Source organism: Myotis myotis, unplaced genomic scaffold (assembly GCF_014108235.1).
Source record: "Myotis myotis isolate mMyoMyo1 unplaced genomic scaffold, mMyoMyo1.p scaffold_m19_p_27, whole genome shotgun sequence".
In the NCBI taxonomy this organism is placed as follows: domain Eukaryota; kingdom Metazoa; phylum Chordata; class Mammalia; order Chiroptera; family Vespertilionidae; genus Myotis; species Myotis myotis.
In genome coordinates, this window is record NW_023416332.1 from 2,765,028 (window position 1) to 2,792,481 (window position 27,454).

At 66.5% G+C, this 27,454-nt stretch overlaps 3 protein-coding genes across 3 annotated transcripts; 1 reads left to right on the forward strand and 2 right to left on the reverse strand.

The window, feature by feature from the left end:
• Window positions 1-6,764: 6,764 nt before the first annotated feature.
• On the reverse strand, window positions 6,765-9,099 carry RASSF7 (Ras association domain family member 7). The gene is given in 7 exon segments (XM_036295861.1): window positions 6,765-6,945; window positions 7,025-7,106; window positions 7,182-7,277; window positions 7,387-8,099; window positions 8,244-8,353; window positions 8,355-8,374; window positions 8,975-9,099. Coding segments are annotated over 7 exon segments (1,164 nt in total). The 5' UTR covers window positions 9,089-9,099; the 3' UTR covers window positions 6,765-6,916.
• Window positions 9,100-11,734: 2,635 nt separating this feature from the next.
• Window positions 11,735-16,852, forward strand: LMNTD2 (lamin tail domain containing 2). Its single transcript, XM_036295552.1, has 15 exons — window positions 11,735-11,908; window positions 11,992-12,170; window positions 12,888-12,918; window positions 12,949-13,005; window positions 13,100-13,255; window positions 13,520-13,591; window positions 13,667-13,755; window positions 14,071-14,540; window positions 15,180-15,246; window positions 15,325-15,514; window positions 15,587-15,706; window positions 15,787-15,986; window positions 16,214-16,344; window positions 16,418-16,479; window positions 16,701-16,852. Exons 1-15 carry the CDS (start codon window positions 11,735-11,737, stop codon window positions 16,830-16,832), a joined length of 2,130 nt encoding a protein of 709 aa, XP_036151445.1. The 3' UTR covers window positions 16,833-16,852.
• Window positions 16,853-16,915: 63 nt separating this feature from the next.
• LRRC56 (leucine rich repeat containing 56) lies at window positions 16,916-26,159 on the reverse strand. The gene is given in 14 exon segments (XM_036295578.1): window positions 16,916-17,694; window positions 18,887-19,005; window positions 19,234-19,370; window positions 19,633-19,697; window positions 19,779-19,955; window positions 20,351-20,534; window positions 21,107-21,301; window positions 21,373-21,469; window positions 21,764-21,824; window positions 22,424-22,511; window positions 23,618-23,804; window positions 24,164-24,237; window positions 26,017-26,090; window positions 26,093-26,159. Coding segments are annotated over 14 exon segments (1,854 nt in total). The 3' UTR covers window positions 16,916-17,365.
• Between the last annotated feature and the right edge of the window lie 1,295 nt (window positions 26,160-27,454).

The following is a 27,454-nucleotide window of genomic DNA, read 5'->3' on the forward strand; positions in this document are numbered from 1 at the left end:
TCCTTGAGCAGCAGGCAGCCTACCAGCCACGCCAACCTGTGCTCAGATGTGAGACGTGTCCCCAGGGAACTGTGCCAGAGCCCCTGGTCTAGGCTCAGACTGAGCACAGGTGGTACCCCTTAAAAACGGAGGCATGTATCTGTGCCCCCCACCTATTGAAACACGCTGACACAAATACCTTAACACACACACGTGGACACCTTCCCTACACCCCTCAGTACTGTCACCTCTGGCCCACCCTGACCAGCCACCCATCTGCCACCTCTCACGTGCTAGCACCAAGCAGGACACGTGGACACCCTGCCCACTTGCCCCTCACATACCTGCACCCTGAAGTCCTTGCTGTGTCCCCAGTGTGTGCGGGCACCCCTGCTCCTGTCCTCCCAGGCCCAGGCAGGCACAGACATCATGCGCACAGGAGGGTAGCTCTGGGCTGGGAGCATCCCCGTTCTCTCCAGCCCCGGCCAGCCCTGTCCTCTGGCGTGGGGCCCACACACACCCTCAGGCTGGAGCTGGAAGCGGACACAGGCAGGGCTGTGTGCCCCGGCTCAGGAGGGCAGTGTGTTAGTGCCTGGGGGCCTCTGTAACAAACGACCACAGATGGAGTGACCCCCTTCAGGGACCATCCTGGCCCAGGTCAAGATGGGAGGCACGCTCAGGGGAGGCGCTGGGGGAACCTGAGGACACATTTGGGACATCCCAGAAGAGACGTTTTTTCCGTGAAAGTGATTCCCTCACAACCCTGGAAGCCAGAAGTCCAAAATCAAGGTTGGCAGGGCCGTGCTCCCTCCCAAGTCTGTAAGGAGAGCCCTGTCTTGTCCTTCTGGGTCGGGTGCCCCAGCCGCTGCCTCTGTCTTCACGCGGCCTCCCCCTGGCTGTCCGTCTCATCTCTCGAGGGTGTGGATTGAGGCCTGCCCAGGCAATCGGGGTGACCTCACCTCAAGATCCTGGGCTTCGCCCTAACCGGTTTGGCTCAGTGGATAGAGCGTCAGCCTGCGGACTGAAGGGTCCCGGGTTTGATTCTGGTCAAGGGCATGTACCTTGGTTGCGGACACATACCCAGTAGGGGGTGTGCAGGAGACAGCTGATCGATGTTTCTCTCTCACTGATGTTTTTAACTCACTATCCCTCTCCCTTCCTCTCTGTAAAAAATCAATAAAATATATTAAAAAAAAAAAGATCCTGGGCTTCACGAATAGACCCTTTCCCAGGGAGGCCACATTCACAGGGTTTGGCATTAGGACGCAGACATGTCTTTTTTAAAATGTACTTTTCCCCCTGGTTGGTTTAGCTCAGTGGATAGAGCGACGGCCTGCTGATTGGGTTCGATTCCGGTCGAGAGCACATGCCTGGGTTGTGGGCTTGATCCCCAGAGGGGGGAGTGTGGGAGGCTGCCGATCCATGATTCTCTCTCATCATTGATGTTTCTAACTTTCTCCCTCTCTCTTCCTCTCTTGAAATCAATCAAAAAATATATATGTAGCCGAAACCGGTTTGGCTCAGTGGATAGAGCGTCGGCCTGCGGACTGAGAGGTCCCAGGTTCGATTCCGGTCAAGGGCAGGTACCTGGGTTGCGGGCACATCCCCAGTAGGGAATGTGCAGGAGGCAGCTGATCGATGTTTCTCTCTCATCGATGTTTCTGACTCTCTATCTCTCTCCCTTTCTCTCTGTGAAGGATCAATAAAATATATTAAAAAAAATATATATATATATATATATGTACTTTTATTGATATTTAGAGAGGGGAAGGGAGAAGGTGAGATAGAAACATCGATGAGAGAGAAACATCAATCAGCTGCCTCCTGCACACCCCCCATGGGGGATGGGCTGCAACCCCAACATGTGCCCTGATGGAGAATTGAACCTTGACCTCTTGTGCAAGGGTCGACGCCCAGCCACTGAGCCACTGGACAGGCCGAGCATATCTTTTTGAGGGAACACCATTGAGCCCACTAGGGTGCGGGAATGGGTGCATCTGGAACTGCCGGGACTGGGGGCGCAGCTGGGGGTTGTACCAACAGGGCAAGATAGAAACTGGGAGTCACCCTGACTTCTGGCCTCTCCATGTCCGCGAGTCCCAGACTTCTTCCCTCCGAACCTCTGTGTCAGCCCACCCCCGTCGGGAAGGTGTGGGCCTCCTCGGGGACCCACTTGATCCAGGTCTTGGTGACACCTCAACTTCTGACCCACTAGAGCTGATCCACTCATGGCCCTGAGCTCCTTCCCCATCCACAGGTGGCTACACTTCCCTGCACCAGCTCTCACACTCCTGAGGTCCCAGAGAGGGCAGATGCCTCCCTGGAGCCACCCAGCCCTGAGCCACCCAGGCGACAGTCTTGAAGGAAGAAATGAAGTGACTGTGATGGTGGGCTGGGTGCAGCAGTGGCCGAGCTGGGTTTGTGGCAGCTGAGCCCAGACTTATGTGGCATGCAGACAAGTCACTGGGGGCAGGGAGGCCCAGGAGTGGGCTGGCCAGTGGAGGCAGGAGGGCAGTCAGGCGGCCAGGGTGGCTGGGGCTCTCACCCTGGGCCAAGGGCCGCGGAGCCAATGGAGAGCAGAGGGGACCTTTGGAGCTGCCTGGAGCCAGGAGAGTGGGGACTCCAGGGAGGGCCAGGCTCAGGTTGATTTGAGGGAGGTGGGGGAAGGGGGAACTCTTGCTGACCATGGAGGGGGCGCAAAAGGCTTATGAGGACCCCTGTACGAGGAAGAAAAGGGGAGCAGGCACCTCTCTGCCCAGCCAGGGGTCTGGGTGACCTGATTCTGCCTCAGGGATCCCCGGGGCCATGGGGGCCCGAAGGGAGTGGGAAGGGAAGGGGCCAGGGCCCAGTGTCCCTGGGCGGCCACCTTGGGGCTCCTCGAGGAGTCACTCCCTCCGGGTCCGAACCAGTTCCCTGGCTATTCATTCCTCCCCAATGCCCGGACAGGCTGGCAACGCCAGGGGACAAGCCCACGGACCCTAGGCCCGCGCTCCGGGCTCCGAGCCTTCCCCATGGAAGGATCCAGGGGTTTGCGGGCAAACCGGGCGGAGCCGGAGTCCACGCCAGCTCTGTCCCGCCAGCCAGGCCGCCGAGATGGGCGCGGGAGACGCGGGCAGTACGTGTGTCCCGAAGCCGAGGCCCCTCCTCGGCCGCGGCTACGTGCGCGGAGTCCCGCGGGTGCCCTGGGAGGCGCCGGCCCCTGCGCGGCGGGCGGGCGGGGAACGGCGCCTCGGGTGGAACCACCCGGACGGGCGGGCGGGGAGCGGCCGGCGAGGAGGTGCCGAGGCGCCCCAGGCCCCGCCCGGCAGGTGGCGGCCCCGCCCCGAGGCCGACGTGCGGAAAGGAACGCGCCGGCCGCGCCCGCGAGGGGCCGCGCGGCGGTGGGCGTGGCGTCCGCACCCCCCTCGCTCCCACTGGCTGCGGCGTGGCAGGACGGGCCCGGCCCGGCCGGCAATTGGCTGCGGGGCCCTCATATTTGCATACGGACCGGGCGCGGGGCGCGGGCGCGGGGCGGTGGGGGCGCGAGGGGGCCGCGGCCGCTGCCGAAGTTGGGCCGAGAGCCGGCGACTGTCCCGCAGCGGGGGGCGCAGGTGATGCGCTGGGGGCCCAGGCCGGCGGGCGGGGGCGCATCCCACCAGCCGCCCGCCCTCGCCAGCTGCAGGGGCTCGGACGCCCAGGTTGGAAGGGAAGGAGGGCTGGGGTGCGGGATGGCCCCTCCAGGCGCAGGGCAGCCACTGCCCACCGCACACTGCGCTGCTCCGGACCCACTGTGCGTGTGACAGCGGCTGATCTGTTCCTGGGCAGCGCGACCGCCCCGGCCCCTCTGTGACCCTGCGCTGTCGGGCAGGGGGAGGCCACACCGGCAGGGAGAGGCCAGAGGGGGTCGGAGGGCGCGCGTCCGGTGGGGGGCGGGGGGTGGGGTGGGGCAGGGCGCCCCTATGGAAGGGTCTGCCTGTTTGCGCCCAGCAAACACCCAGGGTGTGGGAGAGAAAGCAGGGGCATTGAGAGGGCTCAGGCGGGAGCAGTGCCCTCTTGGAGGGAACTTTCTTCCCGTGTGTGCCAGGTGCCAGCTGTGCCGCGCTCCTGTGATGGTCTCCTGGATGTCGCCACACTGAGGGCGGGTGCCGACTGGAGCCTCCAGGACCGCAAGGAAGAGGACGGCAAGGCCCCATGTGTGGTGCCCAGCAGGGTACCCTGTCCCCCTTCCAGCGGCGGGGCACCTGGTGAAGTCCGGGCCTGAGCGCTGGGCCTGCCTCCCCTGTGGGTGCTCTCAGGTGCCCCGAGAAAACGTTGAGCGTGGAGTGTGCCCAGAGCAGTCGCCCGGTCTGCAGGGGCCGAATGCCTAGGCAGGCCCTGCCCCTCTCCGGCAGTGGGGCTGATGGCTGGCGCCGGGCCTGCTGCTGTCCGAGGCCTGAAGGACTGGGGTGGGCTTGGACTTCACTTTGGAAGGACCCTGTCCTGGCGGTCACTGGTGTCACACCCAGCAGGCTGGTGGGGCCAGGGTGGGCAGGTGTTAGGGAGGCCGTGGCTGCTTTGGGGTTGGAACCAGCGGAGCTGTTTGCAGCCACTGGGCAGTGATTACTGTGGGTGACCCTCGGTGCACCCAGGTATGTCCGCCAGCCCTCGGGGGCGCCAGTGCTGTCCTCCAGCACAGCCTGACCCTGAAGAGCAGCCGTGACCAGTGATGAGGGCTGCTCCATCCTCACTCAGGCAGGTCCTGCCTCACCTCCCTGGGGCCGGCCGGGCCTGGCTTGGTCCTGCCCTGCAATTAACCGGACATGTGGGGGGAGCTGGCTTTTCTTCACCTCAGCACAGCTTACATCACTGTTTTCAACGTATAAGTTAAAACTCAAAAGTAAACTTCTCAGCCAGAGGTTTGCTTAGCGACCTGAAGCACCTCTGGCAACATCTGGTGGGGTGGGAGTTCATGCACCTGGGGTAGCCCCCTCTCCCTGCCCCACCCCCCACCGCTCTCTTCGCTTCGGCGGAGAGGACCCCTTCTGAAGTGGGCTCAGGAGCCTGACAGAGCCAGGAGCAGACCGGGGACAAGCCCCTCGTGGTGGCTTCAAGACAGGTGTCCCTGGAAACGGACATAGGAGACCAGGGTGCGCGAGCTCAGCCAGCGCTGTGCCTGCTTCCCTTTGGGGCTGGGAGACTTGGTGAGGAAGCTCATGATACCGGGGAGGGCAAGGGCTAGTCCTGCCCATCCCGTGTGTAGGATGGCCCCTGCTGGCACCTGGCTTTGCCCCTGCTGCCCTGTGCTCAGCGTGGAAGGTGATCCCTGCAGTGGCTCAGGGCTGGGGCCCAGCTCCATCCCACCTTCCTGAGTGTGGGTAGGGACTATGGGCGAGGGGAGCAGGCCGTGCTCCCAGCCCTTCCACCAGGACATGGCCCCCTCAGCCTTTCCAGTCCAGGCTACACCCCGTGTGACCCTGTGCTTGGACCCACGGGTCAGGAACAGGCTGCTGAGCAGGGCAGTGGAGACAGGAGTGTGGCCGGGCTGGGAGGTAGCAGAGGATCCCTCCTGTCGCCTGGAGCGATCCGGCCACTCCCCATCTGTGCTGTCTCAGCGGGAAGTCCCCCCACCCCACCCCCGTCATTGCTCCCCGCAAGCTGGGCTCTTGGCTTCCTTGCTCCTGACGCTGAGGCCTTCACGGCCCCTGTGGTCTGCTCCAAAGGAAGTGGGGAGCACCAGGCCTGACTCAGGGCCACCCCAGAAGGCTGACTCCATCCCAATGTTGCCAACCCCAAAACTCAGCCCAAACCCCCATGACCTAGGTTGTCACCCTCCTGGTCCCCAGTACCGAGGCTGAGCCCGAGTTTGGGCTGTCACAGAGCTCTCTGGTCTTCACCACAGCCCTCGGAGCCGGGAGCTGCGGCCCAGCCCAGCAAAGGACTGCGAGTTGGATGGCTGCCCCGACTTCAAGGCTGCAGGCTCCCAGCAGAGGCTTCCCGCCCACCTGGGGAGCCGAGGGGGGTGTGGGGAGGCCGGTGGCCACACCCTCACGGGGCCTACAGAGCTCCTCTGGGCACAGCTCCCTGGGCCTGGCCAACCCAGGAGTCCTGGGACCCACCCCTACAAGCTCTCAGCCTTAGTCAACCTGACAGGCAGGTCTGGCATGTCCTGGAGTCCTCCTCTCCAGGGGCCACCCCAGAGTGGGCGGCAGCTCCTGCTGGGGAGGAGCAGGCCCAGGGAGAGGAGCGAGGTGGGAGAGGGTCCGATAAAACCCAAGCCAGGGCTCCAGCCTGACCAATTCCAACACCAGGCTCCGGCTACAGAGCGCCCCGGAGGGGGAGGGGGCGGGCACGGCAGCCTGAAACGGAAGGCCCTGGGAGACCCCTTCTCAGGAGCCCTGGCTGTGGCCAGCCCCCGGCAGCTCGGGGTACTGCCCAGTGACCCTGGGTGGAGTCCCCAGTGTTAGACCTCATAGACCCCGCCTAGGCTGCCTCAGGACACACTCCAGCCACTTCAGGCAGTTTATTGAGGTTTCAGTGTCGTAGGGGAGGCAGCACTCACACACTCGTGTACACACACACCTGAACGAACACACACACACACACACTGAAGGGTGCCTCCCACACGCGAGCACAGACCCACAGATAAAAACAGCATCCACGCATCTCCGGTCCCCAACAAAGAGCTGTGGCCTTTGGGGCCTAGCAAGTTCTGAGCGGGCCATGCCCAGGCTTCTCAGGGGGCTTGGCAGACTTGGCAAGTACCAGGTGAGAGTCCTCAGCCGCCTCCTGGCCCAGTTCCGGGTGTTCTGTCTCAGGTGCAGGGCCCGAGGGCTTCCACTTGCATGGGGGCGCGAGTCCTCCATGGCCGCCAGTCCTTCTGTTATCCAGGCTGGGCTGCCCCTGGCTGCCCTCGCTCGTGCCATCAGAGCCCAGGGCTGGGCTGGCAGTGGACGTTCATTGCGGGCAGGGGCAGGTACTGCTACCTCCAGCTCTGCCTCAGGGGGGAAACTGGGAGAGGACACAGGCTGAGGGGCTGGGGGGCCACAGGAGGACCTCATCCCACCCAGAGCGGGGCAGACAGACATACCCTCTGGGCTCAGGCTGGACACTAGGGCAGGGCTCCGGGGGGCTCCTGGGAGGGGCTTTCCTCTGGCTGGAGGCATGAGATCCTGTGGGGAAAGCGGGTCAGCTGGGAGCCGGGCTGGGCCCCCGCCAGCCCGACCCCCCTCGGGAACCACGCTGACCTGCGTGCCGGGAGCGGCCCCCGTCTGCTGGATGAACTGCTGCAGGTTACACTGACGCAACTCCCGGTTCAGCTCCTCGAGCTCCTGGGCCTGGGCCTGGGGCACATGGGACCCTCAGTGGGCATAGCCATGAACCTGGTCAGACCCCAAGACCAACCCCCAAATCCACCCGTGTCCAGTCCGGGTGCCAGTCCCAGGAGCTCACCTGCAGGGCGTGCTCTGCAGCCTCCAGAGCCCTGCTCACCAGGGCCAGGCTGCCCTGTACCTCCGCACCCTGCCGCTCCTGGGCAGCCAGGTCCTGGCGCAGGCGTTCTGTGGCAGATGCTGTGGGCGAAGGGGGCCCAGGGGCCTCTGCAGCCTGGCAGAGCTTGTCCTCCAGGGCACGCGCCTGGGCGTCCAGGGCCTGCAGCCGGGCGGCATGCTCAGCAGTGGCCGCGCTCAGGGCCTGCAGCCGGGACTGTGCCTCCCGCTCGCGCGCCTGCTCCCTCCGCAGCTCCTGCTCCCAGAAGGCCTCCTGGCCCAGCTCTGCTGCGTTCCTCTGCACCCGCCGCTCCAGGTCCTGCAGGTCTTCGCAGGGGCCGGGCATCGGCGCGACAGAGGCCACCGGCTCAGGCAGCGCCAGGCCAGAGGCCAGCCTGGGGCACCCCAGGCTGAGGGTCAGTGCTTTCTGGGGTTCACGGCCCAGTGCTGGTCTGGGCTTTGGGGGAAGGCTGGCGCGGACTGGGCAGCGCTCAGGCGGTGGGCAGCTGTCTGAGGAGGGCCTCCCAGTGAGGCTGGGCCCTGTCCGCCGCAGGACAAACTGGACATCACTGGCAAACTGTCCACAGGTAGCCTGGGCACCCACTGGACACTCCTGGGGCAGCAGCTGCCGTTCCTTCTCCCTGAGACGCTGCACGAGCACAAAACGGCCAGTCTGGCCTGGGGTGGGGGAGAGGGGTCAGCCTACATCCCCCATCCCTTGTCCCCTAGATTGAGAAGCAAGGGGAGGGCAAGAGGGATCAGCAACTAGCCCCACCCTCAGAGGGCCAGACCCCACCCCAGGTCCACCTGGTGGGGACTCACCTATAGCTTGAGCTAGTGCGACCACCACTTCCTGACAGGTGGTCCGCTCCGAGACGCCGCAGACCACTCGCTGGATGCCGTCCACCCACACCTTCAGCTCCATGGCCCAGCCCAGAGGGCATACCCCTGTCCTGCAGGTGAGGGCCACAATGTCCAGCCCTGCCTGGCCCTCCCCCCGGGCCCGTCCCTCACCCACAGAACTGGTTCGGGGCTGCCGCCCTGCTATCCTGTGCCCAGCCCTACCCGCAGGCCACACATTCCTGGGGTGGGGGCAGTCAAGACCAGCCCCCCAAAGGGGGGAACCAGTGGGCCCTCCAGGAGCACTGGAGGCTTCCCCACTTCCCAGCCTCCTCTGGCCCCGCCCCACTCCCGGAACAAGGGGAATCATTAACCAGATGCAGGACTTCCTGCCCCCCCAGTCACCTGGCGCGGAGGGCACTGCCCCTCCCGCGGGGCGCCGTCCCCAGCGCCCAGGGGCGCCCGTCCGCCAACTCTGCACCCCGCTGCCATGGGAACGCACCCTGCCCTGGGTCTGACCTCGGCCCTCCGGACCCACTGAGCCGGGAGCAGGCAGCCCCCGCCCACTCCCGCCGATCGCAGCGCTCGCTGGGGAGGCCGCCGCCCCTGCCGTGGGGCGGGCGCAGGTGTGGCCCCCACGCGCGGCCCGGCGCCGGAGCCTCTCTCTGAGCGGCCGCCGGCCTCAGGAGGCTCCCGGGCTCCGCGCGGCTCACCTGGGCGCCCGCCGGCCTCCGGGACCCGAACTCCAACTGACTCCTGCCCAGCACCCGGCGCCGCGGCAACCTGCCGCCTCCTGCGCCGCGGGAGCGTCCCTGTCCGCCACCCATTGGCTCGCAGCCCGTCCGCCCGGCCCCGCCCCGCGCTCTCCCATTGGCTTCTTGGCGCGCCCGCCCACCCTCTCGCACACGCCCATTGGCCACTTTCTTTGGGCTCCGCCTTTCCCCATTGGCTCCCCGCCCGCCCCGCCCCCCCTCCGGCGCCCAGGTGTGGGCGGGGCTTGGCGGCACGGAGTGGCCGGTGGAGCCCGGGTCCACTCACAGCCAAAGCCCGCGAGCTACGCGGAAGCGCGTGCCTGCAGCCGAGGCGCCGCGTGGGGCAGGTGTCTGGCCCCATTCCCGGGCCCACTTCCTCCGCAGCCGCCCAATCTGACGAGTCTCCCGTCTAGGGCGGGGGCCCGGGCCTGGGACCCCGCAAGCCCGCCGGCGTCCAGAGAGAACCCTGCCTGATGCGCCCCCCGCGCCAGGGTCCCTCGTCTCCTGCTCCCTCGGGGCCTGGCCGCAGTCATGGGGTGCACCGGGGTCGGGGGAGCTGGGGAGCCGCCGGCCCCCTCTCGCTGCAGCCGGGCTGACCGTGCTGGTGGGGGAAGGGGCCCACCTCCTAGACGCTGGTGACAAAGGCCCGGGGCTCTTTGAGCCTAATTCTCTCCACCCCTTCCTGTCCCTCGGGGGGCCCAGCGCCCTCCTGAGCTGTGGACACCTCCTCTGCCTGGTCAGTCCTCCTGCCCCACGGGAGAGCCCAAGCCAGCAGCTCTTCAGCCATGGCCCCTGCCCTGGCCGGTCTGGCTCAGTGGAGAGAGCATCGCCCTGCAGACCGAAGGGTCCCGGGTTGGAATCCGGTCAAGGTGCCAGGTTCCTCCCTGGCCGGGGCCCAGATCGGGGTGCATGCAGGACGCAACCAATCCATGTGTTCCTCGCACATTGATATTTCTGTCTTTCCCTTTCTCCTCTAAAAATCAATGGAAATCCTCAGGTGAAGATTTAAAAAAAAATAATCGGTTCTGGGCCCTGACCTGTTTGGCTCAGTGTATAGAGCGTCCGCCTGCGGACTGAAGGGTCCCGGGTTCGATTCCGGTCAAGGGCATGTACCTTGGTTGTGGGCACATCCCTGGTGGGGGGTGTGCAGGAGGCAGCTGATCGATGTTCCTCTCTCATCGATGTTTCTACCTCTCTATCCTTCTCCCTTCCTCTCTGTGAAAAATCAATAAAATATATTAAAAAAAAAAAAAAAGAACCGGTTCTGCCCTAATCAGACTGGACCCCGGGGGTCTTCCTGCCTGCCCGTGTTATGTCCAACACAGGAGGTCCCACATGAACAAAAGTCGAAGGTCTGAATAAATGTACGTTGAAAGGGTGAAGGTGGGGTGGGGTGGGGTGGGGTGGGGTGGGGTGGGGGGCAAAGGCTGGAGGGCATTTGCCCTGTGGGTCAGGTCTGGGCCTCACTTTCATTCCAGGCCAGAGGGAACAGTTGTCATGATTATGGGAATGTCCCCAGGGTGACCAAGGTGGTGGAGACGAGCAGGGGAAAGTGAGGTTTCTGGCGTGTGGGTCAGGTGGGTGGGCACCGGGCACTGAGAGCAGAGACCGTGCAGGCACTCAGCAAGACCCTCCCCCAGCTTCTGGGGCCATCCACCCTTCCTCTCCCCCTCCTGTCGGGTCAGCCCCGTGAGGTCCGAATTCTCAGGAGCCTGGTCCTGCTGTCACAGGACAGCCATACCCCCGATACTCACTGACCGATCTGCATGGGCAGGCGGGGGAGGGCCTGTGGAGCCTCCCCCAGGGCTGGCTGGGGGTGTTGGGCTGAATGAGGCCGTAGCAGGCCCTGCTGGGCCCTCGGTGTACCCCGGACCTTCAGAAGTTGCGTTGGGCTTCTCCTTCAGGCTGGACCAGCCCTCCAGGAGGAGGAGGTGGGGGGCCTGGGGCTCACTCTGGGCCATGGTCTGGGTCTCCCTGGAGGCTCCTGGTAACAAACAGCCCCTCCCTTTCTGGGTGCTGGTATCCATGGCAATGCTACAGAGCCTTTCTCTCCCCCGGCCTGCTTGGATTTCAGGCCTCAGGTGAGTGTCAGGGGTAGGGCCCTGGGTCTGGGTGGTGGGGGTGGGGTGGGGGGGGGGGGGCATGGGCATTGTGGGTAAAGGACCAGAACCTCTGGGACCCTTGCTGTAGGCTGGGGTGGGTACCTCAGATCCTGGAGGGCAGAGCTCTTAGTGTGGAGACCACAGAGAATGTATGAAAACGCAGGCGACGTTGCCTAGAGGTGTGTCCTGCTGCCCTGGCCTGGTCGGAAACACAAAGGTGTGGACACCCACGTGACCCACCGTCTGCTGTCCCCTGGAGTAGACACACACACGCACACACGCACACACACACACCACACACACACACACACCCCACACACACCCACACCCACACCCACACCCACCACACACACACCCACACACACACACACACACACACACACACACACACACACACGGGCCTCCTTGGAGAGCCACCCAGGGGTGCTGCCTGGGGCTGTCAGACACACACACACACACACACACGGGCCTCCTTGGAGAGCCACCCAGGGGTGCTGCCTGGGGCTGTCAGACACACACGCGCCTGTGGCTCTGGCTGAGGAGAGCCCTGGGGGATGCGTGCACCTGTCATACAGGGCAGACACCCCCACCCCTCTCAGCTCCTCCGAGAACATCGAAAATGGCCCCCGAGTCTTGCCCAGAGGCTGGAGAGGCCGAGGAAGAGGCTCTCCCATCTCCGGTGGGTGGAGAGGCCGTCAGCAGCCCCCTGGAGCCTCCAGAGGACACACCCGCAGACCTGGTCGCTCCCGCCGGCCTGAAGGACACCAAGTCCAGCTCCACACAAGCGGCCTCCGTCAACCCGCCGTAAGGAGGGAAGGGAGAGGCGGCCAGCCGCTTAAAAACCAGGCCCGCCGGAGGGTAGGGCCTGATAGGCAGCTGGGGTGCCGGCTTTGCAGACTGGCCCCCGAGTCCCTGGATCCCCACACACTGCGGCTGCTGTGGAGGCAGCGGGAACTGGAGATCCAGGCCCTGCGGTCCCTCCGTGACCAGCGGAACCAGCAGGATGCCCGGCGCTCCCGCGTCCTGCGCGAGGTGGCCAGGCTTCCACTGCAGAGGTAGCAGGGACCAGCTCGGCCGGCCCGGCCCTGGTCCGGCCCTAACTGCTGGCTTCTGCCTGACCCCAACCCCACCCAACCCCAACCCGATCCCAGCCCTGGTCTGGCCCTAACTGCTGGCTTCTGCCTGACCCCAACCCCACCCAACCCCAACCCGAACCCGGCCCTGGTCTGGCCCTAACTGCTGGCTTCTGCCTGACCCCAACCCCAACCCCAACCCCAACCCCAACCCGATCCCAGCCCTGGTCTGGCCCTAACTGCTGGTTTCTGCCTGACCCCAACCCCAACCCCAACCCGATCCCGGCCCTGGTCTGGCCCTAACTGCTGGTTTCTGCCTGACCCCAACCCTAACCCCAACCCCAACCCCAACCCCAACCCGATCCCAGCCCTGGTCTGGCCCTAACTGCTGGTTTCTGCCTGACCCCAACCCCACCCCAACCCCAACCACTGAGGCTGACCCCAACCCCAACCCGATCCCAGCCCTGGTCCAGCCCTAACTGCTGGTTTCTGCCTGACCCCAACCCCAACCCCAACCCGATCCCAGCCCTGACCCTTACTCTGACCTTTGCCTCTTGCCTGACCCTAATCCCCCACCCTCATCCTGAAAGACTTGATATCCTCTCAGGCTGGACTGGCCTGTGCCCTGGGGCCCCTCCCGCCCCCCTCCTTGACTGCCAACCCAGTCGTGGGGGCCACTGAGCTCGCCCCTTCTCCCAGGAGCTATCACAATCAGGAAAAGCCCCTGCAGGTAAAGCCCCTGCAGGACAAGCCCCTGCAGATCCAGGTCCAGAAGCTGGCTCTGGAGTTAAAACAGCAAAAGGAACAGGCCCAGCTGGTGAGAGGACCTGGGAGTTGGGCAGGGCGTGGCTTCGGAGAGAGGGGCAGGGTCGGAGAAGGCCCCACCTGCCCTGTGGGCTCTCCTGGGGCAGGAGAAAAAGAAGCTGGAGGAGAAGCTGGAGCAGACCAAGACCGTGGTGCAGCAGCTGGAGGCCCAGCTGGAGGCCTTGCACAAGTCCTGCCTCGTGAAGCTGGCCAGCTCCTCCTGGGTGGGCCGCATGCTGAGGTCATCCACCGGCAGCGTGGAGGTGAGTCCGCCCGGCCCCCCCTCCAGCCTCCCAGCCCAGCCTGCCCAGATTTGAGCTCTTGCTGGGGGGCTCTGGCCTGCTGGGGAAGCCTGCTCGGATGGTGGCCTGAGACAGGGAGGAACCACAAGCCCAGGGGTCCAGGCCCACCTGTCACTCAGCAAGTGTCTGCCTCAGGTGCTGGGGAGGCCGAAGGGGAGAGATGTCTTGGGGGGACAGGTGCCCTCCCCCCAGCCCCTGCCCACTGGCCTCCGGTCCCTCTTGCAGGTGGTGACTGCGGAGACCCTGCTGGACCTCAGTGACCCCTCTGAAAATGATGAGGCCTCCCCTGCTCAGGAGGTGAGCCAGGTCCCTCACGGGCATCCACGGCCCTGGCGGGAGGGGTGGGCCACATGCCTGTTGCTTCGTGGGCAGGGTTTCCGGCTGGAGGATGTGGACTGGAACGCCATCGCCCATCGATTCCCCAACCTCTTGGCCAACATGCAGTCGAGCTCGGATTTCAAGTGACTGCGCTGGGCAGGGAGGGACTCCTCCAGGGGCCTGGGAAGGGAGGGCTGGCCGAGCCCAAGCACCACCCTCAGGGGCCCTGGACAAGTCACTTGAGTCTTTTGGGAGTCAGTTCTCTGATCTCTAGGACAGGGTCGGGGGGGATGCAGGGAAAGGCCCCGGGGCTTGCCAAGAGCCCTTTTCCCAGGCTGGGTCCTGGGGCCCTGGACCACAACTTGGGGTGCCCCGCCTACCGTGGGGAGGCAAGCTGGGGGCAGGGCTGGGTCCGGGAGCAGTCGCCCCGCAGCTAGTGAGCAGACTGTGGCCTGCAGGCGCAACTCCCGCAGGCAGACCCTGCAGCTCCCATCCGGCTCACCACCTGAAGAAAGTAGCTCCAGGCTGGACAAACCTGAAGAAAGTGGCTCCGGGTTGAGCAAACTGCCCAAGGAGTCTTTTCGCAAGAGTGTGGAGTGGAGCTCCCTGCCCCTCGTGGGCACCAGCAGCTCGGGGAGCTCTGAATCTGACGCTCGCCGCGGCATGCAGAAGGTGACAGGGCACCCGCCCCTGGCGCCAGGCCACATTTCTCGCGAGCAGGTAGAGTCTCGGCACCACAGTTCCATCCGGACCTCTCAGGACTCCCGTGCCAGGAGCTCCATCAGGGGGTCGCAGGACTCTCGTGCCAGGAGCTCCATCAGGGGGTCGCAGGACTCCCGTGCCAGGAGCTCCATCAGGGCGTCGCAGGACTCGCGGCCTGGCAGCTTCCTCCGGAGTTCCATCAGGGACTGGAAGGCCGAGTCTAAAGGTGGCTGGGGCGTGCCTCCCTGTTTTCTCCCTTCCGCCCTGCAGGGCCCTGGCGATCTCTGTCCAGTGCCCTAAATGAGACACCCCAACGTCCTTCCGCCTCTCTGTAGGGATTAGGGCAGCGGTTCTCAACCTGTGGGTCGCAACTCCTTTGGGGGTCAAACGACCCTTTCACAGGGGTCGCCTAAGACCATCGGAAAACACAGATATAATTACATAGTTTTTGTAATTAATCACGATGCTTTAATGATGTTCAATGTGTAACAATGAAAATACATCCTGCATATCAGATATTTACATGACGATTCATAACAGTGGCAAAATGACAGTGATGAAGTAGCCACGAAAATACTTTTATGGTCGGGGGTCACCACAACATGAGGAGCTGTGTTAAGGGTCGCGGCGTGAGGAAGGTTGAGAACCGCTGGATGAGGGGGTCTTGCAGGCCTCCGTGCTCTGGCTGGAACTCCTCCCAGTACCAGGAACTTCTCCTCTGCTCCCCTCGGCCCCAGGGTCCCGCCACCCCTCCTGAGCTGGACCTGACCCCTGGCGCTGCAGGCCAGGTGGCCTCGCAGGCGATGTCCCCAGAAGACGCCCCGTCTAGGGTCCCGCTCCCAAACCGGCCTCCCCTCTCCCGCAGACCGGCTGGGCCCGGTGCGCAAGGCCCGCGTCGTGTCCGACCACTGGCAGCTGTCTCACCCCTGGAGGTGAGGGCGGCGCGGGGCGGGGGGGCAGGAGCCGGTCTCCCCGCAGGAGGGGGCCCTGACCAGCCGCTCCCGCCGCAGCCGGAAGGGCTCCTGCGTGAAGATCGCGGCCGTGAACCTTCGCGAGCGGTTCATCTGCGTCCTCAACCAGTCGGTGGAGGAGACGGTCGACCTGGGCGGCTTCACGCTGCAGCAGCTGGAGCACGACTTCCCCGTGTACCTGTACCGCTTCCCGCCGCGCACGCTGCTGGCGCCGCAGCACCACGTCACGGTACGCCCCGCGCCCCCCGCGCCCGCGCGCGCCCGCCCCGCGCGCCTCACCCGCGCCCGGCGCCGTCCCCAGGTCTGGGGCAAGGGGTCCGGCAGCGCCAAGAAGCCGATGCCCTCGTCCGTGGGCTGGGGACCCCGCCACGTCCGCTCCCGCCGCAGCTTGGTGACTCTGCTCCTGAGCCCCAATGGCGAGGTCGGTGCGGGTCCGGCCGGGAGGCTGGGGGGTTGGGGGGCTCGCGGGGCGGGGTGACCGAGCGCCCGGCCCGCCCGCAGCTCCTCAGTGAGCACCAGGCTCCGCACAGCGTGACGCCCGCCACGAGCACCCTCGACGACCACACCAACTTGTCCATCGACCGCTTCCCGCTCCCGGAGGCCCAGCCTGGGGACGGCACTCCCGAGCAGGGGCGCCCGCCCCGAACCCCGCGCAACCGTCGGGCGCCCAAGGCCCGGGCCCGGAGCCGCCGGAGGCCGAGGTGGGGACCGCGGGTCCCTCGATCTCCGCCTCTTCCCCAGGCTCTGCCCCCCAAACGTCCCCCAGACCCGATAGGACCGCCCCCCACTTCCGCAGTCCGGCCCTCGCCAGGCCGGCCCCGGGTCATTCAGGGGTCCCCCCTGAACGCCCCTTCCCAGCCCTGTGCCCGCCGGGACCGCCCCTTGATTGCGGGCGGCGCGGGCCCTCACCACCCGCTCGCCCCACCAGGACCCGGGCCCCGCTGCCGCGCCTGACCCCCAGCAAGCTCCTCGGCCCCGGGGAGGTGCCGGCGCCGCCCGAGCGCGCAGAGACCGACGCGCGGGAGCCTCTGCCCGCCATCCCCCGTGAGCGTGCGGCAGGTGAGGAGGGAGGGGCGGCCCGGCAGGATGGGCGAGGCCGGCCCGACGCCCCCTTCACCCTTGTCCCACGCAGAGGACGGGCCGGACCTCGCAGACTGTCAGGAAGGGAAGGAGCACAAGGAGCACAGGGTCCGGGTGAGAGCGCGCGTGCGGGGCGTCGCGGGTGGATCGCCCCGCCCCTCTCGTGCAGCCCCGCCCCCGGCCGCCCCTCCCCGCCCCGTTCATCTCCCTTCCCGCCCAGGCCCCGCCCTTCTCCGTGCAACCTCGCCCCGCCCTCCGGGCCCCGCCCCCTTCATAGCCCCTCCCACCGGCCCCTCCCTCCCGCCGGGGGCGCCCCTCACGCCCGCGCCCCCCAGGTGTGCCGGAAGACCGTCGACCGGGACTGCCCGATCGTGGCACTGTCGGTGCAGAGCATGGCCGAGAAAAGATTCGGTTTCCGCCTCCTTAGCTGCCCGCCCATTCCCGTCAACGTGTATCGCCCGGTGTAGAGCCGGGCTCGGGCGGCCTCTCCTTGACTGTGGCGGCGGCGGGGCAGCGTGGGGTGGGGCGCCCGGGGGCCGCGGGGAGAACGCCGTGGGAGGCAGACAGTGCCAGCTGCGTAATTTATTGAACCAACGTCACCTATGAAGTAAACTGCATTTCTGTACACTTGGGAGTGGAAAGGATTCTCTGGGTTTCCCGGTGTCCCCGCCCCGTCCCTACAAGAACGCCTGGGATGGGGGGCCTGGCCGCACTCTTGAATGCCTAAGGCGAGCGCTAGGCCGGGACCACAGCTCCAGGGGTGGCCCCACCGGGTGTCTTCCAGGCCTGGGAAGGTTTGCCCCACAGAAGTGGGGGCCCTGCGCCTCCTCCCGGCCGGTCCCAACTCCCACTTCTCTCCAGCAAGAGGGGCCTCGCTGTGCCAGGCCCACCTCCTCCCCCCACGACCTCCCCCCAGATGATCTGGGTTCTATGAGGAGCCTCAAACACGCTGGGTCCCCTCGGTCCTGTCCAGCCGGCCGGGCAGCGGGTGGGGTTTACACTAGGGGTGGGATTGGGCTGGGGTGATGGGCTTCAGGTGTGGCAAACACCACGGGGCTGGAGGTTTGGCTGCTGGGTCTGGTGCTGGCCTTGGGCCTGGACCTCCTTGGGCCGGAGAGCTCGGGCCGGAGGCCACCTCCAGGGCTGACCTCAGAGCATCCACTGCAGCCAGCCCCTGACCCCGGCCAGGCCCGGAGCGACCCAGGGCTCTGAGCCGACGACCCCGGAACTGCAGGTCTTTGGACCCCCAGGAGCTGCTGCTCGAATCAGGTGGCATGGGGACCTTGGGGGGAGAGGGGAGCAGGTTATAGCCCGAGGTCCTGGAAGGCCCTGGAAACCAAGGAAAGCGCATATCAGACAAAGCCCCCCCCCCTCCAAGGAATCATGGGGTAGGGTCGCCACAGGCAGAGCCTCAGTATCCACCGGGGCTCCTCCCCTAACCCCTGGCTCCCCCAAGGCAGTGCCTTTCTGCCCCGCTCCTGCTCCCCGGAGAAGCTGTGGCCCTCCTCAGGGTGACCTCTGACCCTAGCGTGAGCAGAAGCCGCCTCCTGGACTTTGGCGTTGGGTCACTAGGTCCTGTCCCCCAGGGCCTGCTCACCGGCTGGCTGGTGGCCCTAGGCCAGTTCCTAAACCTCTGCTGTAGACCAAAGCCTGCGCCCACCTTGGCGGACTGGGCAGTTGTCCGGGGTCACCCAGCCTGGGATGGGGGGCTCTGATGCTGCTTCCCGCCTCCTCCAGAGCGCCCAGTGTCTGTCATCACCCCAGCCACTCCCTCCGTCCTCTCTGGCGACTTCTCACCCTCCACCCCTCCACTAGGTGTGTGGCCTTTGACCCCTCTTGACTAGCTGATCTCAGGGTCCACCCTCTCCTGCTTGGCCCTGTACCCTTGATGGGGGGTGGGGTGGGGCAGGAGGGCCATTGAGCCAGCCTTCAGCCTGTGCTCCTGCTGCTCCTGCTTACCATGCCCCTGCCTAGGCTCGCTATCCTGCCGTTCCCCAGCCTGCTTAGACCCTTCCTCCAGGAAGCCTCCCTGGACTGCGCCAGGGGAGGTGGCTCTGCTTCGCAGCCCCTGGGTTTGCTCCACTCTGCCCCTGTCACTCGGAAGCCAGTGTCTCTTGGGGAGGAACTCACCTGGCCTGCTTCTCTGGCCTGAGCCCAGCGCAGGCCCTGTCTGCAAGATGGAGGGAGGCACTCCTCCCAGCCTCGGTCTCCTGCCCGCCAGGGGGGCTCTGTCCCTCTGCCAGAGCCGGGCCCTGCTCCCTGAGAGCTGCCCTGGGCCTGTCCTGCTCATGGGTCATGGCCCCTCACTGCCCCCGCCCCTGCCCTTTTTGGGGGTGCCTTTTGTCTCCCGTCCAGCCCTGGTGGCCTTATGGTCCCATGGGCTCAGGGGAGGGGCACTTGGGATTGTCCCCTCAGTTGTGAGCCCCCACCCCCAGGAGAGGACTTCCGGGTCACAGCCCGCTCAGAGCCCGGGGAGGGGGTGGTGCGGCCCTACCCCGCCATGGCCTGTGGCTCTCAGTACCTGGGACCTGGCTTGAGCAGCTGGAGGAGGTCTTGGGCTCAGCCTTGTCCTCTTGTTCCTCAGGGACCCGCCGTGGGCCCCAGGGAGCTGCTGCCCCTGCCTGCCCAGAAGCCAGGCGCCTGCAGGGGAGAGGCTGGGGTGGGGCAGGGGCAGGGGCTGCAGCCCCGCCCCGCCTTGGAGCCGATCCCCAATGAGTGTGAGTGGGACGGCACCCAGCCTCAGGCTCCCATGACCAGCTCCTCCGGCCGTCCTGGGGACCAGTGACTGCTCAGCCACGCAGCCCCAGCCGGGACCCCCCACCGGACAGGACACCCATGGCGGGGCTCCGTGCGGGGACCAGCACCCACCGCAGATGCAATTCTCTCCACGCCCGAAGTCCAGCCAATGCCAGGAGGTCCCGGCTGTCTCCAGGCCCTGGAGCGGAGGCCCTGGTGGCCAGGTCTTCAGGCCTGTGTGGGGGCAGCTGCTCTGGGGGCAGCCAGGTCTGAGAAGGGAAAGGGCTGGTTTGGGGGCATGGAGGGAACTGGGCGGGCAGCAGGCTCGGGGGAGAAAGACTTATTCGGCTGCAGAGGGCATGGGAGAGCCGGGGCCTGGGCCCCCAGTGGCTATAGCTCAGGGCACTGGCCGGCCAGGATGCTGTCCACTCTGGAGGAGGGCCCAGGACGCCAGTCCGTTCTGGGGAGCAAAACCCAGGACACTGGTGCCCTGGGCGTGGCTGGGTCCCGGCTCCTGGGAGCAGGGCATACCTGGCAGTGGTGCTGACGTTCCCGAAGGCCCTTGGTGGGGTTCCCGCAGAGGACGTGGCCGGAGCCTGAGGAAGAAGGCGTGGCTGGGCCTGGTTAGGGTTGAGGGGCTGCAGGGTCAATTTCCTGCGGGTGGGGGGTCCCATTACCGTGGGTGAGGTTGCTGGTGTCATCCTCTAGGGCTGTGTCCTTGGGAAGCCGAGTTTCGGGCAGGGGTCCCCCAGGGGCCAGCAGGGTGAGGGGCCAAGGCCTGGCGACCCGGGGCTGGAGCTCAGGCCGGGATAGCTCAGGGCCGAATCTTCGAATGGGGTCTCCGTGGGGATGATCTGCCCGAAGGTCAAAATCAGAGGTCACCAAGGACCCCACCCGCTGGCCAGCTCAAGAGCCCCCCAGGCTCTGTCCACAGACCAGGGACCCCACCACCCAACATCTGCGTGTCCCGGGGCCCAGGTTATGGACCTCCTCTTCCTCTTCTGATGGGTATGGGGGCCCCAGCCAGGCGCTGCCCACAGGGAGGTGTCCTGGCCTGGAGGCAGGTGTGCAGGGCTCTGGGATGCATGGTTAAGGCTGAGAAGAGATAGCCCATGAGGCGGCCCATCTCTAAGAGGCCTGGGAACGTGGGGGGCTGGCGGTAGAGAGCTTTTGTCTTCAGGGAGGCACGGGTGGGGGCCTCTCCTTGGGCAGCCCTTGCCGAGGCCGGGGTGGGGCGGGGGCTGCCTACCCAGCTTGGGCAGCAGGCTGTCCAGGACACTGCCCTCCTTGATGGCCTCCTTCACCAGGAGCCAGTCCTGGTCCAGCTTCCGGGCGGTGGGCAGGCCCGTCTGCGTGGCGGGCATCTCGTCCAGGACCTGCAGCTGGGGGATGAGCTTCCTCACCTGTGCCCTATAGTTGTAGCCCCGGGGCACCTGCAGGGCAGAGAGGGGGTGCAGGCCTGGGGCGTGGGCCCTTCAGGCCAGCTAAGTCCTGGGGCCACTTGCCCCCGACCCACTATGGTTGGGGTAGGGGAGCTGGGGCTGGTGTCCGGGTCACTCTTGGGCACCAGGGACTTGGGGCACCCTGGCTCCTCACCCCGGTGCTCTCACTGTCCAGGTTCATGGCCAGGATCCAGTGGTGCCCTCTGGCCTGTGGAGCTGCCCTGAGCTCAAAGCACTGGCCCAGGTGCCAGAGCAGATAGCAGCTGGCAGGGCAGGGGCTGTGAGCTGCAGGGTGCACAACAGTGCAGGGGTGTGTGCAGAGGCTTGCAGGCTGTGTGTGTGTGAGTGTGTACACACAATTCTATGTGGAAAAGTTACAGAGTGCGCGTGGTTCCACGTGGCCTGTGCACGTGGCCCTGTGGGGTTTGTCCAGCCTGGAGGGTGCACTGGCCACTGCCAGGCCTCTAGCTCACAGTGAAGGAGCCACAGCGGGCAGGTGGCCCCAGGCCATGGGAGGGGCTAAGGACCTGAGCCGCAGAGCGCCTCCCCGCCCTCGCACGCACCTTGCCGGAGGGGCTTGGCCGCAGGCACACCAGGTTGCCCTCCAAGGTGAGCACGGCCAGCCTCGGGCACAGCTGCAGGTAGCGCACCTGCCCCAGGTCCTCCACGTCGTTGCCCTCTAGGTCTAGCACCTCCAGCTGCTCGAGCAGGCAGAGCGGGCTGAGGTCCGAGACGTTGTTGTAGGAGACATACAGCTCCTGGGGTGGCACGGGAACTTCAGCCCCGGCCGGCGTGGTGCCCGCCCCGGCCCAGGGCACCGCAGACCCACCTTCAGGGCCGGGAAGGAGCCGATGCCATCCAGATCGGTCAGGCCACAGCGAGCCAGCCACAGCACCTGCAGGCGGCCCAGGGAGGTGCCCAGGTCTCTGCAGAGGGCGGGGCTGGTGGTCAGTGCCGCCCTAGGGTGGCGGCCATGCCTCACGCCCAGCCACACCCACACCTGCTGTCCCCGGGTCCACGGCAGGTGTGAGTGGGCTCGTGGCAGCCTCCAGGCTGCAGAAGGGCTCCCTGCCTTCCCTCCATGTGGCGGCCCCTGGTCTCGGGCAGGCAAAATGGAGGGCCCGGGCCGCCCCTGTGCTGGGCAGCTCAGCCCGGCCTCACCACACCAGGGGTGGTAGTGTACCCCGTCCCCACCCCTGTGGGCCCAGGAGGGCACTCACCTCACGGAGCCCAGGCGGCTGTCGTTCAACTTCAGTTGGCTGAGGTTGGGCAGGTGCACCCCTGTGGGCCGCAGGGAGGTCAGAGGCCTGCCCATCTGCTCCCCAGCCCGCCTCTCTGCAGCCTCGCGGCCTCTCTGCCCCTGCTGCCCGGGGCTTCTCTGCGGCCAGGCTCAAAGGAAGGGTGCGGGGGGGGGGCGCGGGAGGCCAGGCTCAAAGGAAGGGTGCAGGGGTGGGGGGCGCAGGAGGCGTGCCTGAACCCCTAGGGCCACGCGGAGGCCTCCAGGCCGCTGGCCTCTAGGAGTTGGCCTGGAGGAGGGGAGCCAGCAGGCATGGGCGGGGCCACCAAAGTTTGGGTCCCACCCCCAGCCACCTCCCAAGGCCCGCCCATGGGCACCCCCAGCCGGTGTCCCTGAGCGTCCCAAACTCCCCAGGAAAGGTTCTGAGCTACTGACTCCTACCAGGGACAGGGCACGGCCCTGTGAGACCGAGTCCCGACCCCTGGACAGAGGAATGCAGGGAAGGCCCATGGGGTGCAGGGAAGGCCCATGGGGTGCAGTGGTCCAGAGAGCAGGGCCTGGCAGGCAGGGCCCGAGCGAGCAGACCCTCAAAGAGCGGTCTGGCCCTGACAGTGGGGGGGGGTGGACAGCGAGGGGCTCTTACCGAAGTTGCCCAGGCTGTGCTCACGGGTATCCACGCACATCTCCAGCGTGCTCACCAGCAGCAGGTCCTCCACCTGGGCCAGGGCCTTCTGCAGAGCCAAGGGGCACTCATCCCTGGGGACTGGACAGCGGTCACTCCCTCCCAGGGCCCCTCCTTGGTGGCCCTCTGGCCTGTTCCAGCCTCGGCTGGTGTGAGGCTCCTGGTGTGTGGTGCCGGGCAGGTGCAAGGTCAGGTGCACCTCCAGGCCCAGCCAAGATGCCATGGGGGTCACTGCCCTGCCGGGCCCTGCTCCTGGCACTCCCTGGGCATAGCCAGGCCAGACCCAGTCCCACCCTGTCCTGCTGTCCGGGTGGGGGGTTGCAAAGGACAGGAGCTGGTGGGTGGACCCCTTTCAATGTGACAGCTGCCTGCTGGACTGGGGCCCCGGGAAGGTGTAGGCCAGCGGGAGGCATGGGGACAGGGTCTGGTGGGAGTGTCCTGTCCACCTGCAGTGACCAGACAACTAGGACCCTTCTCCATGTTTGTCAGGAAGTGGGGGGACCTCAGGCAGCCAGGCTGCGTGCTGGCGGGTGCATCACCCAGGTGGGTCCAAGGAACCCTCCAGTGGGAGCGAGGGTGGGCGACGGAGAGCTTGGCAGTGGCGGCGTCCACCCCTCACCGCAGCCAGAAAGGGAGGTGGGGGTGCTGGGAGGTGCAGGGCTGCCCAGGAAGCCACTGCGAGTACCTGCAGTCAGAGGGCTCAGCAGAACCTGCCGCCTGAGGGTGGGGCGATGACAGGAACACCTTCCCTCCCCCGATTTGGGACAAAGTCTTCATCAGCTGCCCCAGAGATGACCCGTGGGACCCGACCAGCTCCTGTCTTTTATTCCCCGTACGTGGCACTTTCGGGCTGTGCGCCTGGAGGGTTTGCCGCTCTCAGTCTTGAGAGCCCAGGGCACAGTGGTGCTCAGCAAACACCTGTGGAATTCCTACCTGGCTCAGCCCCTGCTGGGGCCTGAACATCTGTCACAAGCAGCTGGGCTCGGCCCCATGGGTGCAGCAGGCACAGGGACACATCCGTCAAACAGGCAAGGCCAGCAGGGCCGGGATGGAGGGCAGGCAGGACACCAGCCTGGAACATCCCCCCCGCCCCCGCTCCCGCCCCCATGCAGGCCCCTGCAGCCTGAGCCCGGGCCCCAGTCTCCCCCAACTCACCAGTCGGGCAGCTGACAGGCACTCCTCGGCCAGCCACTTGCCGTGGCTGTCCCTGTGGCCACCCGGGGCCTTGCTCTGCGGGCAGGGGTTGGATGGGCCCTGCCAGCTCAGCTCCCGCACGAGGACGCGAGCCATGCTGGGCCGAGGCCCAGGGGCCTGTGCCAGGTCTGGTCCATCCACATCCAACCTGCGGAGGCCAAAGCAGGCGGAAGGCTGGTCCTCACAGCCCTCACCGCGGCCCCAGGTCCGGAGAAGGCCCAGTGGGGCCCTCACCGCCTAGCCTGCCAGCAGGCCTCCTGCCCCTCCCTGCGCCTGGGCTCACCCCCCTGCCTGGGCAGGTCACCCTCCCTGTGTTCCTTCAGGCTCCATGGGAGGAGCCTTGCTCTGGGCCACACTTGCTTAGCTGCCCGCTCTGACCAGCAGCAAGACACTGCCTCAGGCCCTGTGCTGTGCTTTCTCCACCCGATGGTCTCTGAGCCCTGGGGGCCCAGGACCGGGGTCTGGGGCCTATCCCCACCCACCCCGGTGCCCAAGGAGCCCCCTCACCTGGAGGCAGAAGTCTTTTCCCAGGGTGGGTCACACATCCGGGCATGGGGGTGGCATGTGGCCCCAGGCGGCACCTGCAAAAGAGAGGAGGATTGGCCAGGTCCTGGCCCAGGTTACTGTGCCCAGGGGACCCGACAGGCTGGGCCAGGGCCACAGGGCCCAGAAGCAGGCAGGAGCAGAAGTGGCAGGGGCTGCCAGCCTGGTGCTCTCCACCATACTGATGGGAGCCCTGGCCTGGCCGATGAGGCAGCCAGCCAGGTGGGTGAGAGATGGGGTCCTTCGGGTGCTAATGCCTGGCCCTCATTCCAACCCCCACTTCCTCTACCGCGAACCCACCCTCTCTCCAAAAGGGGTTCTGGCTCTACTGCCTGGTCCGTCCCCCGGGGGTGAGCCTCTGTGGCCCCTGCTGCTCCTGCACTGCCCACCCTGCAGGCCCCGAGGCCACCTGCACGGGCTCACCCGGCTGTGCTCCTGAACGACAGAGATGCCGTGCTGGGCCCCAGGCCCCAGAACCACCTCTCGGGCCAGCACCACGGTCTGCCTGGAATGTCCGGGCCGCCCCCTCCACCTTGGGTGGAGCCTCCTTGACCCCCACGTCCCCACCCCTGCGCTCCCTGCTGCCCTTCCCGGATTGACCTTCCTAATGAGACCGACCGACCCGTCTACAACCCGCTGTTTTAGGCCTCACAGGGTGGAGCGAGACCTCACCCCAAGACAGGTGGACTCCACGCGGGCAGGACACACAGAGGGGCGTCAGGTACTGGCCCCTGGAGCCCGTGATGCCACCACGCAGGCCTATCTGCCCCTTGAGCACATTCAACATTCACGCTCTTCATCGTGTCCACAGCCCCCCCCCACCCGCCCGGGGAGAGATCAGCTGCGTTTGACAGATGGTGGGGAGGCTGGGCCCTGGGACAGGTTGCACAGGCCCCTGTGCCTTGGGGAGCCCCTCTAGAAAGTGACCCTGCCACGGAGGCCCATGGAGTTCAAGGCCGTGCAGGTGAGCCCGCCATGGAGTCTCATGGAGTTCCGGCGAGGATTCCTTTCCAGAGGCTCCCTGGGCTCCCTGCCTCTCTCCGCTGGTGAAAGGCCCCTCGCCCGGCAGAAGGACCCGACCACGCTGTCCCCTGGGAAGACGCTGTGCCCACCCCGCCAGCCTCAGGCCACGGGGAGGCTGCAGGCTGCCAGGCCCAGGTCCTGGGGTGCCCGCAGGCAGCACTAGGCGATGGGCCCAGCACCCTCCTCCCTGTGTGCCCAGGCATCTGCTGCAGGGCCTGCCCCGGAGCAGCCCCGAGGGGGCTGTCCAGTCTTGCCCAAAGGTCTTGGGGTCCAGCAGGGCCTGGGTTGGAGGCTGTGGCTCCCATGTGGACACTGTCCCCCACATTCATGCGCTGGCCCGAATATATGTCCACACTGTTCAAGGCCCTGTTCCCACCCCCCTGACACTCCGGGAGTCCCCCTCCCATCCCCCCACCCCACCCGAGACCTGCGCCCTCCACAGCCCCTGGCCTGGCTTCTCAGCTCTCTGGGTCCCCTCCGCCTCTCCACCCTTCACTACGGGAGAGGCTCTGAAGCCGGTCCCCACCGGGGAGACCCCCCACCCCCGCAGGGTCTGCTCCGGGCCTCCTCTCCCCCCCAGGGGCAGAACTTGACCCCTCCTATGTCAGTGCTGGGAGCCTCTCAAAGCACAGCCCGCGGCGGGGGTGGGGGTGCAGGCAGGGTCCCCAGGGGACCGGATTGAACCTCTGGGGGCATCAGAGTCCCCCACTGACACTGCAGCTCAATCCTCGCACCCGCCCCTTGTCCTGCTCACCCCCTGGCTCCAGGCGGAGAGCGAAGTCTGAGGCCCTCACCTGAGGGCTCCGCCCCAGTGCCCGGCCCTGCGGGCTCGGCCCTGGCCACCCTCCGCCGCCGGGCGCTCTCTCGATTCCGGGTTGTTCTTCCGGCCGCGGGGTTGCGGGACCTGGGCGCCATAGCAACAGGGGCAGGACCTCATTTGAATAATCAAATATTCATGAGCCGCCGAACTTTCGAGGCTCCGCGGGGCCGAGACACACCCCTTAGCAACAGTTGCTATTGCAGATTGTCGGGGGGGGGGGCGAGGGCCAGGTCGGGGCGAGGGCAGGGGTGGGGTTTCGGGCGGGTGCTACCCCGCACGTGCGGGGGCGCCCCTCGGGCTGAGGCGAAGGCAAAGCGCCGTCAGGCCCGGGGCGGGGGCGGGGGGGGGGGGGTCGCAGACCGGCCAGGTGTCTGCCGCCCGCGAAGGCGATTTTGGGAGGCGCCGCGGAGCCGTCCGCGGCAGGTGTGGCAGGTGTCGCCTCGAAAGGACGCGCAGGTGGAAGGACCCCCCGAGGACAAGGGGAGCGAAGACCTGGAAACCCGGGGGGGCGGCCAGGTCCGCGTCCACGCGGGACGCTGCCACCCGCCTTCACTCCGCGTCTCCGAGCGTCAGGCGCGATCGGGACCTGTTCCAGCCGCGGCACCGTGCGCCGGGCGGCCAACCGGCACAGCGCGTGGGGTCGGCGTCGTGGGGGCGGGAAGGCCCCCCAAGGTGGAGGCCTGCAGCGGGGTGAGCTGGGCGGAGAGCAGCGAACCTTCGCGGGAGGGGCTGGGCGGCGCGGCGGAGGGTGGGTGCCGCGGAGCTTGCATCGCACCCTTCTTCCTTGTGAATAGAGGGGCTCATGCGTTCCTTCGACATTTTTAAATAACGTTAGAAACAGGTCTTTCCGAGCGTCCTGAAAGGAGCCGGTGTGTGCTTTGATGGGTTGGGGAGCTTCAGTCCACAGACTACGGCAACTTGTGGGCTGGATTTGTGGGGCGCCGTGTGTTTCCTGGGCCACACCGCGAGCTCTGCAAGGCAGCATCTCTGGGTTTGGGGGAGCCGGCAGGCCGGCAGTCTGTGGGGCCTGCCCAAGTTGGGGAAAGCAGGTGAGGGGTGTGGGGGTGCGCGCTACGTGAGAAGCAAGAGCCCGGTGCTTACGGGGCAAAAAGACTGAGCCGGACCCGCTCAGACCGGGCGCTCCGGCACTGCCCGCCCCTGGTGCACGGCCATGCCCGGCCTCCGGTCCCCGCAAATGCTGCCAAGCGTCCTGGGAGGGAGGAAGCGGCCATCCCAGAGCCGCCTGCGGGGAAGGGGTGCGGCCGGGCCACTGAGGACCTCAGGCTCCTGCCCTCCGCCTTCTCAGCCAGATCCTGGGGGCGCCCATGGTGCCGACCCTGCGGGCTCCGCCCTCCCGGGGGGCTGTTTTCCGCTCCAGGGCCCTCGCTGGGCTGCGCGGCGCCGGGGGGACC

Excerpts from the sequence above, each read along its gene's own strand:
- LMNTD2 (XM_036295552.1), top strand. The coding sequence starts at position 11,735 with ATGGCCCCCGAGTCTTGCCCAGAGGCTGGAGAGGCCGAGGAAGAGGCT. Across the intron at positions 12,171-12,887 it reads GCCAGGCTTCCACTGCAGAG|GAGCTATCACAATCAGGAAA; the intron begins GTAGCAGGGACC and ends CCCTTCTCCCAG. Across the intron at positions 13,256-13,519 it reads CATCCACCGGCAGCGTGGAG|GTGGTGACTGCGGAGACCCT; the intron begins GTGAGTCCGCCC and ends TCCCTCTTGCAG.